Consider the following 15,043-nt stretch of genomic DNA (forward strand, 5'->3'; position numbering starts at 1 on the left):
AAACCATCTGGCCCTGGAGATTTTTTCCTAGGGAGTTCATTGTTAATCCCTAATTATTAAGTTGTTTTTTCTTCCTGACCTCAAGCGTCCATTTGCTTCTTTCAAATTTCTAATCATTGTTCCTGATTCTGCCCTCTAAAATATCCTAAATGAACTTAACATCCCCCACAGGATAGCCCTTCAGACGTTCAAGGCAGCTCCTCTCCTGTCTCCCCTGAGTCTTCTCTTCTCTGGGCTAAATAAACATCTGTCGTTCCTTCCTCCGGTCCTCAGAGATCTTTGCTTTCCAGGTTTCTTTATTGTTGTCTTCCCTTGTTAGAGAGTAAGCTTCTTGAGGCCAGGCACTGTCTTGTTTGCTTGTGTTTGTGTCCCCAGTGCTTAACAGATGTTCTCTCTGTCTTTTTTGTTGTTGTTGAGGCAATTGGGGTGAAATGATCTGCTGTTAGATGAATAACACACAGGAGGCACTGGAGATGTCGGACTCCAGCCTCTAACAGGTTCACTCTTGATCTGGTCAGACAGGAAAACAGCTTCAAAGGGGTTAATGATAAGCTTTATTCTAGTCTAGTTTTCTCTAACACAATATTGCCGATAATGGAAGCACCACAAACTCCTACAGCATTCCCTAATCATCCTTCTCACAGGGGCTGGCGAGAAGGGGGGCAACTACTCCTACATCCAGGTGGGGTCAATTGAGACAGGCACAACTTGTGCATCTCCTAAATCCCCTCAAGCTTCAATGGGGGGCCGGTTGAGGCACACACAGATTCCGCTCTCCCAAGCCTTGATGGAGGCAGATCAAGACACACAGCATCCCAGCTTGTTCATCGAACCATAAAGATTTCCCAACTCACTAACCAATGCCCGCTTGTTTTATAGGACATCAGCCAAAGAAGGCATATCGCCAGCAATGGCCTCACAAGGTTACGTCCTCTCATCCCTATATCTCTCTGCCCAGTCACAGTGGATGTTTACAATTTCAGCACACATGTTACTTATTGTTATATGATGCTGCACAAGTGTGGTGGAGAGGTTTTGAACCACGAGCCTGAGAAACTGAGGTTGTTATGGCCATGGATCCTGGGAAATTGAACTCCAAGAAATAATAACAAGAATCCACCTTACTGACACCTGCCGGGATCACACAGCTAGTAAGTGTCTGAAGCCAGACTAGGACTCAGGTCCTCCTGACTCCAGGGCTGGTGCTCTCTCCACTTCACCGCCTGGCTGGCTGACTCTCTTTGGAGAGGGATAAGAAATCATTTTGAAGCTGTCTCCTCATTAGTGAAGAATAAGAGGATTGGACTCCATACTCTTAAAGCTCCCCCTCTTCTCTCGTAAGAATTGCTAGCATTTACATAGCGTTTGGAAGTTTGCAAAATACTTTACTTACATTTGATTCTCACAATGACCCTGCTGTGAGGTAGGTGCTAGTATTGTCTCTGTTTCACAGATGAGGAAACTGAGGCAAAGAGGTTAAGTGACTTGCCCAGGGTCACCACAGTGAGCTGGTGTCTGAGGAGGGTTTTGATTCCAGGTCCTATGTATTGCACCCAGGCCTCAGGCTGACTCCATCTACTTCGGCCCTGTCAGTTCCCAACCCGGAGGAGTGGATCCAAGGTTGGGGGGTGGAGGAGGGCAGGGAGAGGGAGAGTAAAGAGGTGGGGTCTCATCCTATTTAGCCAGGTAAAAATCACTACAGGGCAATAGGCCCTCGGCACCTTGGTAATAGTCAGCTAGGTTTCACCTCACCTGGCTCGGTACTCTTCCGTAAGATGAACTACCTGCCTGAGAGCAGGCCCCATCCTCAGGGGGTCTGGAGTGAGTGAGGGGTGAGAAAGGGGAGAAAAAAAGTCCCTCCAGGAAGATTGGTAGGAACCTTGAAAGGATTGATTGATGGCTGGGCCTACCTGTGGGGGGGTGGGTGTGGGGTGGGGCTGAGCCCTTATAGAGAGGAGATGGGGGTGGGGGAGGGATAAGCTGTGGGTAATCACCTTGTTCAGGTGAGCCAGCTTCTCTCCACCCTTTCCCTGGGAGTGTATGTGGGGGAGGGCAGTGAGGATGAGGGTCTGTCCTCAGCCGCCCCCACTGGTGAGGCCAGAGAGGATGGGTTTTTTGGGCACAGAGAAGACTTTCCCTGCTGGCTCTGGGGGTGGGGCTGCGGGAGAAGGAAGTCAGTAGCCCCTTAGACCTCAGAGAAGGTGCCCCCGGGGTTCAGGGGCTCTACCACTCGTTTGATCCTCTCTAGCCCTTCTCCTAGACCTAGAGGAGAGGCTGAGGCTTGGGTTCTGCCTCCTTCTATGGACAGGTCCTGTATTCCCTTTCCCTTCTTCCTTCCCTCCCTGCTGCCACCATGATAAGTCTGATGAACCGAGGCCAGGACTCCGCTGAGGCCCTTCCTGGCACCGGGCACCTCTCCTCCCGCCAGCACCAAGAGGTGCACACCTTCCTTAACCTTCTAGGTGAGACAGGATGAGGACCTGGTTGGCTCCCCTCGGGTTGGTCTCAGGAGTCTCTTAGGAGGGCCAAGCCACAGGGTGGGGAGCTACTAACTGGGTCACAGCTTTCTCCACTGGCCAGGAATGGGGCTTAATCTCATTCTTCCTTTGCCCCAGGGTGTGTCCACGGCCCATCTTCACACTGGGCTGAACTCGCTCTTATCTGCCTGGGGGGAGGGGGTAAGGGGCTACTAGGGAAGAGATGTTAACCTTGCGTGGGGTTGGGGGGCTGACTCTTCCTTTCTCTCTACCTTCTCCCCAGAGGATAGCTACCTGCAGCAATTCTTTGCCACCGATCTATGCTTTCAAGTCTCTGATAAGGTGTGTGTATTTTAGTGTGGGGGTAGCAGTTACAGCTGTGCTGAGGCTTGGGCTCCTTGGAGAAATGGGGGGGGAGCAGAATCCTCACTGAGTTAGCAGGGACACCTGCAAACCTATCAGCCACCTCCCCGTCCTCCACCATTTATTCCCACTTAAATCACAAAAGGCAGCAAGGCAGAGGCATCAGCCTACCAGCATTCATGAAGCATCCATTCTGTACCAGGCTGGGGATGCAGATACCCATTACAGCCCAGTCCCTGCTTTAACACTTAGCTGGACCAGGCAGTCCTAAGGCCATATTTCTCGGTGGCAAATGGACTTCCTTGACTGAGCACGAGTTCAGCACCTACTGTGTGCCTTGTAGCAGGAATAAAAAAAGAAGCACTGGCCCTGGCCTGCCCTTCCTTGCCCCTAGCCTCACCCTAACCCTAACCTGTGTTCTAAAGGGGAGAGGGAGGTCAGGGCCCACTGGGGACTAATGAAGGGGCTGAGATTCTGTCTCCCAGTCTTGAGATTTTACTAAGGGAGCCTGCCTCCCTGGGCTGGGCTGATGCGGTTTAGGGCCCTCAGGATGGACTAGCCCTAGGGACTGTCCTGCCAACCAGGAAGACTAAAGAGGCTGACCATCCCATTTCTGTCTCTGTGTAGTATCTCTTGGCGATGGCCCTGATTTATTTCCAAAGAGCTGGCCTGGAGCTCAGCGAATATACCCACAGCAACCTCTTCTTAGCCTTGTAAGTAAGGGGCATGTGTATGTGTGGGGGGGGAGGAGTGTGGGAGAGACTGGCAAAAGGGGCTGTTTAAATACAACATTCATGAAATCGTGCTCGTGTTGGCTTTGTTCCTATGACCCCTGGTGGGCACTGCAGGTATCTAGCTAATGATATGGAGGAAGACAGAGAGGACCCCAAGTATGAGATTTTGCCCTGGGCCCTAGGCAGGGGCTGGCGGAAACTCGTGCCCAGCTTCCTTCGTCGGAGGGACCAGCTGTGGGCCCGGATGGGCTACCGGGCAGCTGTGAGCCGGCACTGTTGTGAAGAGGTGAGGGAATCATGGGGTATTGGAACTGGGAGGGACCTTAGAACATAGGACCTGGGATGTCAGAGCTGGGAGGAACCTTGGAAATCTAGTCTAACTATTTTATACTTGGGGAAACTGAGGCTTAGGGAGGGGAAGGGACTCTGATAAAGTGGGGAATGCAGGCCCTCTGACTTCTCCATGGGTCTCTGCTTCACTCTGATAGCTCTCAGGGGCTAATGAGCACAGCTTCCTTTCCCTCTTCCCCCCAGAATGCTTGGGCTACTGATCTCGTCTCCTTTCAGGTCATGGCAAGGGAACCATCCCATTGGGCCTGGACCAGGGAACGGCCTGCCCACCATGGAGGGGCTCGTCGAGGCTCCCCCCAGGGAGACCAGAGCTGTTCTGCCGTCATGTCCCATGTCTCAGATCTCTCTCCACTGGGCTGCTGGGTCCGGTGGGGCCATTCTCCATTTCCTCCCAGACAGCCGTCCCCCACACAGAACTCCCTTAAACAGCATCCCCCCCAGCAGCAGTACCCCAAACAACCTCCTCCAGCTCAGTCCCTTCCCATTCTTTCATTGGCCCCTTGGCCCAGGAACTTTTTCCTCATTCTCCCTCCAAAGCTGCAGCTAGAACCCGGGACCTACACTTTGCAGAGTGAGTGTGGAGAAGATCGGGAAGAGGAACGGGGTGGGGTGTGTGTTTTTTGGGGGAGGGGAGAGGGGGGTCTTGGGAGGTAGGGTAATTGCTTGTCCACAGGAAACCAAGGTCTGGGAAAGAGAAAAGGAGGGAGGATGAGAAGTGTGCAGGTGTTACCCTTGAGGCTTCAGTGGCCAAGATGCAGAATGCCTCTCGGACTCAAAAACCTTTCACACTCTGGATCCTGTGATCTTTCGAGAATGAATGTTACCTCATCAACTCCATGCTGGCCCACTTGCCCATATGCAGCGTTTCTTGTCTTCGTTGAGGATGTCTGTACCTCATGCACATTTAGCTTTGTAGGACCCCTAATACCTTCAAGTGCTCCCTTCTACTGGAGGCTGGTCCTGATTGGAGTTCTCCCTTTATGTTTTGTGAAGATAGTACATACCTGGGTCAGTAGACTGACCCTTTGCTTCTTGGGGGCAGGAGCTATTTCCTCCCCACATTTATCTCTGTATCCCCGTGTCTAGTAAATGCTTATTAAATTTAGAGTAGGAAGGGAGAGTGAGCAGAGGCTGATCTTAGGCTCCACTCTCTCTCCCCAGTGTTTGTAGCGCCATACTGACTTTCTCCTCCTCTCCCCACAGTCCTGCCAGAGCTGGCTGCTGCTGTCTCCCCTGTTTCCTGGCAGTCAGTGGGATAAAGAGCATCCGGGATCAGCCTGCTGGCCTCTCTCTGCAGTTGCCCCTTTGTGGGATGACTGCCCTTCCTGGTTGCGGCTGGCATCTCTGCTGCCCTCCTCCTTCCTTCTCTTCTTCAGCTTCCTAGTGATTAAGTATCAGCCTTCCTTGCTGTATAACTACTATTCTTCTTGACACCACAACGGTCTTGGTTTCTTCTTTAATAAATTGGAGAAGAGACATTGTGTTTAGGGTTTGGTTTGACTCTTGGTGGAAACTCGGAGGAGGGGTTACAATCTCACTGGGTTCCTCCACCAGAGATGGAACTTGAGCCACCGAACCAAAAATGAGACCAGGAAGCTTAGCACCTAGTTAGCAATGCAAATGACTCCACCTGGGAAGCTGTCTCTTGACATTCTGGTCTCCCTGCCTTCTACTAGTTTAGAGATCAGTCTCAGAAGCCATACTATTTCAGCCCCCCCCCAATTTTACAGTTGAAGAAACTGAGGCCCTGGCATGCAGACAGTAAGTGACAGAGTTGAGATTCAAACCCAGGCCCTCTGACTTTAGATTTAGCATACTTTTCTCTGAATTATACTCACAGCCCTGGATCTTCCCAAAGGACAAGTGGCTGTCAGCCCCCCAGCCTGCTCTGGAGATGATTTTTTTCCCTGTCTGAATCAAGAAGGCAGAGGGACCCTAAATGGTGGCATGTCCAATTAAAATGAGCTCCCCTCCCCCCCATAATCTAGTCTCATATCTCATATTTTTAGTATATTTGGTTTTTCACAAAACACTTTCCTCCCGGTGACTTCGAGGTATTGGCCTTTGGCTTAGAGAGAAAAATATGAAGAGTGAGGGGGTTGGGATAGTAGTTGAGGTGGGGACAGGTGGACTGCTTTTGTTCCTTGGCCCCAGAGACCTGACCTAGGAGCTACAGGGGCGGGGGAAGCTTTGGACTTGGGCCTGGTACTAACTGAATGATGTCACTCAGTGTCTTGGGAACCATTTGAGGTCTCCAATTTGGGAAGACCAGATTTTTAGGGTTGCAGACAGGGACCTCCAGGGGCCATCTCGTCCAACCCCTTCACTTGGCAGGTGAGGAAACTGAGTCTCAGAGAGGTGAAGTCAAGGTCATATAGATGGCTGAGCTAGGATTCAAACTCAGATCCTTTGACTCCCAATCCAGCCCTTCTCACAGTGCTCTGTGAGTAACAAATACGGAGGCTTTGAGAAGGGAGGGATGGAAGGGGGAGGGGTGTGCTGAAGCTGGACCTTCCCTGCTGCAGGTGGGGGAGGGGACGAAAGAGGCTGAGCCAAGGTGAGTGGCAGTTGGGAGAGGCTGGAGGGGGCCTCAGAAGGAATGTGCCGGGCAGTCTTTGGCAAATCTCTCCATGGTTTCTTGGTTTATCCTGGTAGACAAGTTGGACAGATGAGGCCTTGAGGTGGCAGAGGGGATAGGTACTGGGCCTGAGTTCAAATTGTGCCTGAGATGTGCAAACTGGGTCACCCTGGGCGAGTCATGACCTCTTGGCCTCAGTTTCTTCATCTGTAACTGAAGGGGTTGGACTCAATGGTGTCTGAGGCCCCGTCAGTCTCTGGATCTGTGATCCTATGTGGGCCAGTCAGGTGGCTTCAGGCCTGTTTGAAAGGCCAGACCACCGCCTTCTGTGGCTGCCTGCTCCCATCAGGTCCTGCCCCAGGACTGTCTCTGGTAGCAGGCTCGCTGTCCTCTGGGGACAAAATTTCTTCCATCTCCCACCTTGCAGAAGGTAAGGCTTCCACCTTGAATGCTGCCTGCCAGCCTCTTAGGGTCAGCACACTCCTAGCCCCAGGTACTGGCCCCCTCCCTTCTCCTTCCCACCCCCCAATGCTTTCTCACTTCTGTCAATATCAACCCTACCCTCTCCCATGTCAGATCTGGCCAGCTCTCCTTCTGCTGTGCCCCCTGGAATGCCAGCCTAATAATTAACAAACTTCTTTTATTTGAAACATTTTCCTTTCTCTTTCCTTCTCTCTTTTGGCTCCCTGCTGACCCTGACCCTTCTCTAGGCACTCTCTCCACGACTGCTCTGCTGTTATACACCCTGATTCTCGGGTCGTGGTGGGAAGTCAATATTCTTTGCTTCTGGTTGCCAGTTCCAGGCTCTTGCTCCCCATCTCTAACATTCTTTCCGCCTGGGAGGCTCATACCCAAATTATTACCCCATCCAGACTCTGTGGCTCTTATCTAACACCTCCCAGGGCATCCTCTCTCCTCAGTGAGTTTAGGGCTTGGCTCACTGTCCAGTTTTTCCTCTCCATCTCCTGTCACACACATTTTTTTTAACTTTTTTTTAGTCACATACTTACTGGTGCTCTCCCAGGCAACCTGACTTCCCAGTTCCTCCATCTACTCAGTTGCTGTGACCCCTTCCTCCTCACCTCAGCTACCCCAAGAGATGGTCCTGCTCGTAAATATTTCATCAACCTCCTTTATCAGCACATGATCTGTGATGATGCCATCTTTTCCTGTGCCTGCCATCCCCTTAGCCTGTTCATCTTCAGTGTGACCTCTCCTACATGGGCTAGACTCTCCTCTTTTCTCTATGTGAACCAATTCAGCTCTCCACTAGCCTTGATCTCAGATCCATTGCTAAGGACAGCCAGGTGGTGCAGTAGATAGAAAGCCTGGCCTGTAGTCAGGAAAACTCATCTTCTCAGGTTCAAATCTGGCCCCAGACACTAGCTCTGTGACCCTGGGTAAGTCGCTTCACCCTCTTTGTCTCAGTTTCCTCCTCTGTAAAGTGAGCTGGAAGAAGAAATGGCAAACCACTCCAGTATCTCTGGCAAGAAAATCCCAAATGAGATCAGATCTGACTGAAAGAATCAACACAATAGCCATAACAAATAACCACTGCCCCCTTGTCCTAGACTGATCACAGCTGGCCAGATCCCCAGCCCTGGACACTCTTCTATCTCCCTCCTTTGCTCCTGTTCTCATGCTGGTGAATGGAGTTGGAGGAAAGCACCCTGGTGCTACTATAAACTGATCTAATCTTAATTGGCCTTAAGTGCCACCAGGTAAACATTCTATTCTTTCCCCATTGATTTACTGTCTTCTTCTCCCCAGCAGCTGTTCCACAAGCTCCTGCTCTCCTCAAACCTTCCCTTGCCCTTTCAGCCTCCTACTTCCCTGATACTTGTGTTTCATCCTTTGTTCTCCAAGAGGACCCATGACCTCACAAGGGCCTTGTCTTGACTTGTTCGTGAATTGGATTAAGTGAGGCCCAGTGGAAAGTCTGGAGCCTCACTCTTCCCCAGAGTCCTCCATGTCTAGTGGCAAGACAAAGTCCAGATGAGTGGCAATGGCCCAGGATGCACTGGGTGACCTTGGCCTTTCTAAGTTAAGGTCTTAAAGTTGGAGCCACCTGAGGACAGCCCCCCCCTTTCTCTCTTTTTATCATCCATCATTCCAACAGTTTTCCTCACCACATCCTTCACTCCAGTTGCCAATGAAGATGTGGTCCTTCTTGCCAGGGCCTCGACCCCTTATTGCATTCCCTCCCAGCCTCTTCAGTGTATTTGTCCCTCTCTCACCCCCAGTTTCTCACTAATCTTCAATCCTCTCTCTCTACTGGCTCCTTAGCTTCTGCCTTCAAATAGGATCATAAAGAAATTCTTCACTTGATCCCTTCCACCATTCAGCTCCTTGAGAAAGCTGTCCTTGCTCCCTCCCTCTTCCACTTCCTTTCTTCTTATTCTCTTCCAAATTCTGCAATCTGGCTTCCGACTTCTTTCAACTGAAACTGCCCTCTCCATAGTTACCAAGGATTTCCTAATTGCCAAATCAAACGGCCTTTTCTCCCTCCTGACTCTTTGCAGTCTCTGACACTCTTAGTAACCTGTATTCTCTCCTTTCTGACAACTCTCACTGGATGTCCTGTAGACCTCTTAAACACAACCCATCCCAAACTGTAGTCATTATCTTTTTGCCTCAAACCCTCCCAACCTCCCTATTACTCTTGAGGGCACTGCTACCCTCCCAGCCACTGAGGCTCACAACTTTGTGTCATACTAGACTTTCCACTTGTACTTAACCCATATGTCCCAGTAGTTGCCTAATTGTGATACTTCCACTTTTACATTTCTCATAAACATCCCTTTGTCTTCACTCTCCCAGCCACCAGGTCCTTATCACCTGCCCCAAGACTACTGATACACCTTCTAACCTGGTCCCCTGGATCCAAATCACCCCCAACTCCAGTCTGTCATCTACTCAGCTGTCAAAACGATTTTCCCTGGCTTCAAGTCCCGACTCACCTTCTGCAGGAAGCCTTCCCCAATTCCTCTTAATTCTAGTGCCTTCCCTCTTTTAATTATTTCCTATTTATCCTGTACATATCTCACTTTGCATCTATTTGTTTGCACGTTGTCTCCCCAATTAGACTGTTAACTTCCTTGAAGGCAGAAACAACTTTTGCCTTTTTTTTTTTTGTATCCCCAGTGCTTAGCACAGTGCCTGGCCCATCATAGAACTTAATAAATGTTTTTTTTTTTCAAACAAATACTTTTCACTTTTATTAGCCCAGTATGGTTAATTGACTTGTTCATGTGTTCACAATGATGTATTTTTAAAAAATTTATTTAATATATTTAGTTTCCAGCATTGATTTTCACAAGAGTTTGAATTACAAATTTTCTCCCCATTTCTACCTTCCCACCCACTCCAAGATGGCATATATTCTGGTTGCCCCGTTCCCCAGTCAGCCCTCCCTTCTGTCACCCCACTCCCCTCCCATCCCCTTTTCCCTTCCTTTCTTGTAGGGCAAGATAAATTTCTAAGCCCCATTGCCTATGTATCTTATTTCCTAGTTGCATGCAAAAACTTTTTTCTTTGTTTTTGAACATCTGTTTTTAAAACTTTGAGTTCCAAATTCTCTCCCTTCTTCCCTCCCCACCCACCCTCCCTAGGAAGGCAAGCAATTCAGCATAGGCCACATGTGTATCTTTATGTAAAGCCCTTCCACAATACTCATGTTGTGAAAGACTAACTATATATTGCTCCTTCCTAACCTATCCCCCTTTATTGAATTTTCTCCCTTGACCCTGTCCCTTTTCGAAAGTGTTTGTTTTTGATTAGCTCCTCCCCCATCTGCCCTCCCTTCTATCATCCCCCCTTTTTTATCTTCTTCCTCCTTCCCTCCTCAGGTCAAATCTTATGAGAACAAGATTCACTCATTCCCCCTCACCTGCCCCCTCTTCCCTTCCTACAGAACTGCTTTTTCTTGCCACTTTTATGAGAGATAATTTACCCCATTCTATCTCTCCCTTTCTCCCTCTCTGAATATATTCCTCTCTCATCCCTTAATTTGATTTTATTTTTTTAGATATCATCCATTCATATTCAACTCACCCTGTGCCCTCTGTCTATGTATATACACATAATACTCATACATATATACATGCATACACACACACACACACACATATATATATACATACCCATATATATATACACACCTATATACATATACATGTATATACGCATATTCCCTTCAGCTACCCTAATACTGAGGTCTCATGAATCATACACATCATCTTTCCATGTAGGCATGTGAACAAAACAGTTCAACTTTAGTAGGTCTCTTATGACTTCTCTTTCTTGTTTACCTTTTCATGCTTCTCTTGATTCTTGTGTTTGAAAGTCAAATTTTCTGTTTAGCTCTGGTCTTTTCACTGAGAAAGCTTGAAAGTCCTCTATTTTGTTGAAACTCCATATTTTGCCTTGGAGCATGATACTCAGTTTTGCTGGGTAGGTGATTCTTGGTTTTAATCCTAGCTCCATTGACCTCCAGAATATCATATTCCAAGCCCTTCAATTCCTTAAGGTAGAAGCTGTTAGATCCTGTGTTATTCTGATTGTGTTTCCACAGTACTCAAATTGTTTCTTTCTGGCTGCTTGCAGTATTTTCTCCTTGATCTGGGAGCTCTGGAATTTGGTGACAATATTCCTAGGATATTTCTTTTTGGGATTGGTGGATTCTTTCAATTTCTATTTTACCCTCTGGCTTTAGAATATCAGGGCAGTTCTCCTTGATAATTTCTTGAAAGATGATATCTAGGCTCTCTTTTTGATCATGGCTTTCAGGTAGTCCAATAATTTGCAAATTATCTCTCCTGGATCTATTTTCAAGGTCAGTGGTTTTTCCAATGAGATATTTCACATTGTCTTCCACTTTTTCATTCCTTTGGTTCTGTTTTATAATATCTTGATTTCTCATCAAGTCACTAGGTTCCACTTGGTCCAATATAATTTTGAAGGTAGTATTTTCTTCAGTGGTCTTTTGGACCTCCTTTTCCATTTGGCTAATTTTGCCTTTCAAGGCATTCTTCTCCTCATTGGCTTTTTGGAGCTCTTTTGCCATTTGAGTTAGTCTATTTTTTAAGTTGTTGTTTTCTTCAGTATTTTTTTAAGTATTTTTTTGGTTCTCCTTTATCAAGTCATTGACTTGTTCTTCACGGTTTTCTCGCATCCTTCTCATTTCTCTTCCTAATTTTTCCTCTACTTCTCTAACTTGTTTTTCCAAATCCTTTTTGAGCTCTTCCATGGTCTGAGACCAGTTCATGTTTTTCTTGGAGGCTTTTGATGTAGGCTCTTTGACTTTGTGGACTTCTTCTGGCTGTATGTTTTGATCTTTGTCACCAAAGAAAGATTCCAAAGTCTGAGACTGAATCTGAGTGCATTTTCACTGCCTGGCCATGTTCCCAGCCGACTTACTTAACCCTTGAGTTTTTCATCAGAGTATGACTGATTGAAGAGTAGAGAATACCTTGTTCCAAGCTTGAGGGGATGTGCTGTTGTTTTCAGAGCTATTTCTACACAGCCAGCTCTGCCACACCAGCACTCCTCCTTCCCCAAGAACCACCAACCAGGACCTGATGCAAATCTTAAGCAGGCTGTGCACTCCTGCTCTGATCCGCCACTTAATTCCTCCCACCAGGTGGACCTGGGGCTGGAAGCAACTGCAGCTGTAGCTGCACCTCCCCCCCTGCCCCCGGGGGCAGCTGCCAAACCGGGAACTCCTTCCACTCTGTCCCCGCAGCTTTTCCCACTAACCTTCTCTGTTGTCTTTGGTGTTTGTGGGTTGAGAAGTCTGGTAACTGCCACAGCTCACGGATTCAGGGCGCTAGGGCTTGTTCTGCCCGGCTCCTGGTCTGGTTGGTCCTGTCGCCGCCCACGCTGAGCTCCGCTCCCCTCTGCTCCCAGCTCTGTGTTCGATAGACCTCACCCAGCGACCATCCAGGTTGTCCTGGGCTGGAGCCCTGCCTCCCTCTGCTATTTTGTGGGTTCTGCAATTCTAAAATTTGTTCAGAGCCATATTTTATAGGTTTTTGGAGGGACCTGGGTGGGAGCTCATGCAGGTCCCTGCTTTCCAGCCGCCATATTGGCTCCATAAATGTTTTTTGATAGGTTGATTTTCCTAAATCAAAGTTCTGGCCATGTCCATCTCTCCTGATCAATGAGCTCCAGTAGTTCCCTATGATATCTAGGATCAATTACTAACCCCCACTGTCTGGGAGTTAAAGTGCTTCACAGATTGGTCCCTTCCTCCCCTTCAAGTCTCCTTGTACCTTACTCCTTTTCATGTACTCTGATTCAGCAACATTGGCTTCCTTGCAGTTCATTGACTATGATACTCCATTTCCTGATTGTGATCCTTTGCATTGGCTGTCCCCCATACCTAGAACACTCTGCCCCTCTCATTTCTTTGTCTTAGCTTCTCTGGCTTCCTTCCAGACAGTGCACATCTCACCTTCTGAGAAAGATCTTTCTCAGTTTCCATAGTGCCTTCCCCCCAGAATACTTTCCATCTACTCTGTATATTTATCTTGGATATACTTAGTTATTTACATTAGAATATAACCTCCTTGAAGACCAGCTCAATTTTTGCCTTTCTTTGAATCCCCAGGGCTTAGCATCATTGCCTGGCACATAGTAGGTACTTAATGCTTGTTGACTCACTAATGGTTCAATGTCAGCCATCTGTGTTTGACTAGTCAACATTTTTCTCAATGATGTGGAAGAAGTCTGATGGCTTCCCAGTATCTTTGCTGGTTCCTGTGCCCTAACTGTGGGCTGAGAGGCTCTGTTCTAAGCCCTGGGCTTTCTCTCAATGAGCTCTTGAGCCCCCATGGCTTCAGTGGTCATCTCTGTGCAGTTGACTCCCGGGTCTGTATATCTAGTCCTGGTTTCTCTCGAGCTCCAGTCTGGCATCATGAATTAATTGCATGTTGGACTTTTTAAGCAGGAGTCCCTGTGGCAACTCAAATTCAGCATGTCCAAAACAAAACCCATTATCTTCTTCCCTTCCTCAAACCCTCCCCACTTCCAGACTTCACTATTATTGTCCAAGGTACCACTATCCTCCCAGTCTCTGGGTTCACCACCTCAGGAACATCCTCCGCTCCCCACTCACCCCATGTCCACCACATAATGCCGAAGCTCATCCTCCACCTTCACTACATGTTGTGTTCAACCTCTTGGCTTCATCACTGTACCCAACATCCTCATCCAAGTCCTCCTCCCCTCTCACCTGGCCTCCTTCTTTGGACTCTGTATCTTATCTCTTTTCTCTCCATTCCATCCTTCACACAGACACCAAAGTCATTTTCTTGAGTCTGACCACATCCTTTCCTTGATCAATAAACTCCAGTGGATCTCTGTCACCTTCGGGATCAGACATAAACTCCTGGGGTGTTTACAGCCCTTTGTACCTTGGCTTCAATTAGTCTTTCCAGCCTTCTTGCACATTGCCCCCTTCCATGTCTTTTTCAGTCCTGACATAATGGCCTAACATGCACAGGTTTGGCTCCATGCCTGGAATGCACTCCCTCCTCTCCTCTGCATCTTAGTCTCTTTAGTCTGCAAGGTGCCCAAGCCCCACCTCTCATCTTTCCTGATTCCCCTCCCAGCTGTTGGCTTCCCCTCCTCCAATGACCTCTGGCCCCTTTCAGATAAGAGAAACAATATGATAGCATGAATAAAAGTCTGCAAGACCTAAGGTTCTGCCTTTGAGACACAGAAGGCTAACTGTGTGACCCTGGGCAAGTTACGTAATCTCTGAGGGTCCTCGGTAACTCCAAGATGAGAAGGACCAAGAAGGTGGTGACCTATACTGATAGAGGGAATTTCCTCACTCGGGAGTTCTCTATATCAATAAAATCACCATTTTATAAATATAAAATATAATATTAATGTAAAATATGCTCATACTTTATATGCATGATAGAATGTAATCTCCTTGAGGGCAAGAACTATCACTTCTGTCTTTCCATTTCCAGAGCCTGGCATAGGGCATGGCATACCTTAGGACTCCAATAAATGCTTGTTTGATTGAAGAAGCTGTAAATGGCGCTCAGTACATTTTCAGATGAGATGATACTGGGAGAAACAGCTGGAGTGAGTTCCTGGAATCAGTGAATCCCAAAAGTCTGTGACCCAACTGGAACGCAGGGCTTCACGAAATAAGATGAGATTCAACGGGATCACATGCACAGTCTGACACTTAAGTTAACCAATCAACAAGCATTTATTACATACTGCCTATGGGCCTGGCACGGTGCCAAGCATTGGGGGTGGGGGTGGGGGACAAAATAGTCCCTGCTCTCAAGGCAGTTACATTCTAATGGAGGAGACAGTACATACGAGGGAGTAAGTGGGAAGACACCTTATGGGGAAGGCATTAGCAGTTGGGGGGGGCCTGAATTTAAAACATCAGTGTAGTAAGTAGGGGAGAGATGGATGGATAACGATTCTTTGGATAAAAAATCTCAGCATGGACCACAGGTACAAGATGAGTCAACAATTTGATGACGTCACCAGAAAAGTCGGTGTGATCT

The 15,043-nt window shown here is 48.0% G+C and overlaps 1 protein-coding gene across 1 annotated transcript; it reads left to right on the forward strand.

Annotated features, from left to right (window-relative positions):
• Window positions 1-2,353: 2,353 nt before the first annotated feature.
• SPDYC (speedy/RINGO cell cycle regulator family member C) lies at window positions 2,354-8,380 on the forward strand. Its single transcript, XM_036765302.1, has 9 exons — window positions 2,354-2,462; window positions 2,761-2,819; window positions 3,468-3,553; window positions 3,689-3,860; window positions 4,142-4,496; window positions 5,129-5,171; window positions 6,451-6,482; window positions 6,853-6,933; window positions 8,325-8,380. The coding sequence occupies exons 1-9, from the start codon at window positions 2,354-2,356 to the stop codon at window positions 8,378-8,380; spliced, it is 993 nt and encodes a 330-aa protein (XP_036621197.1).
• The last annotated feature ends 6,663 nt before the right edge of the window (window positions 8,381-15,043 follow it).

This window comes from Trichosurus vulpecula, chromosome 6 (genome assembly GCF_011100635.1).
Source record: "Trichosurus vulpecula isolate mTriVul1 chromosome 6, mTriVul1.pri, whole genome shotgun sequence".
In the NCBI taxonomy this organism is placed as follows: domain Eukaryota; kingdom Metazoa; phylum Chordata; class Mammalia; order Diprotodontia; family Phalangeridae; genus Trichosurus; species Trichosurus vulpecula.

Coding starts and splice junctions, on each gene's coding strand:
- SPDYC (XM_036765302.1), top strand. CDS start 2,354: ATGATAAGTCTGATGAACCGAGGCCAGGACTCCGCTGAGGCCCTTCCT. Junction 5,172..6,450: donor GTCTCCCCTGTTTCCTGGCA/GTCAGTGGGATA, acceptor TCCCTGCTGCAG/GTGGGGGAGGGGACGAAAGA. Junction 6,934..8,324: donor CATCTCCCACCTTGCAGAAG/GTAAGGCTTCCA, acceptor TTGCCCTTTCAG/CCTCCTACTTCCCTGATACT.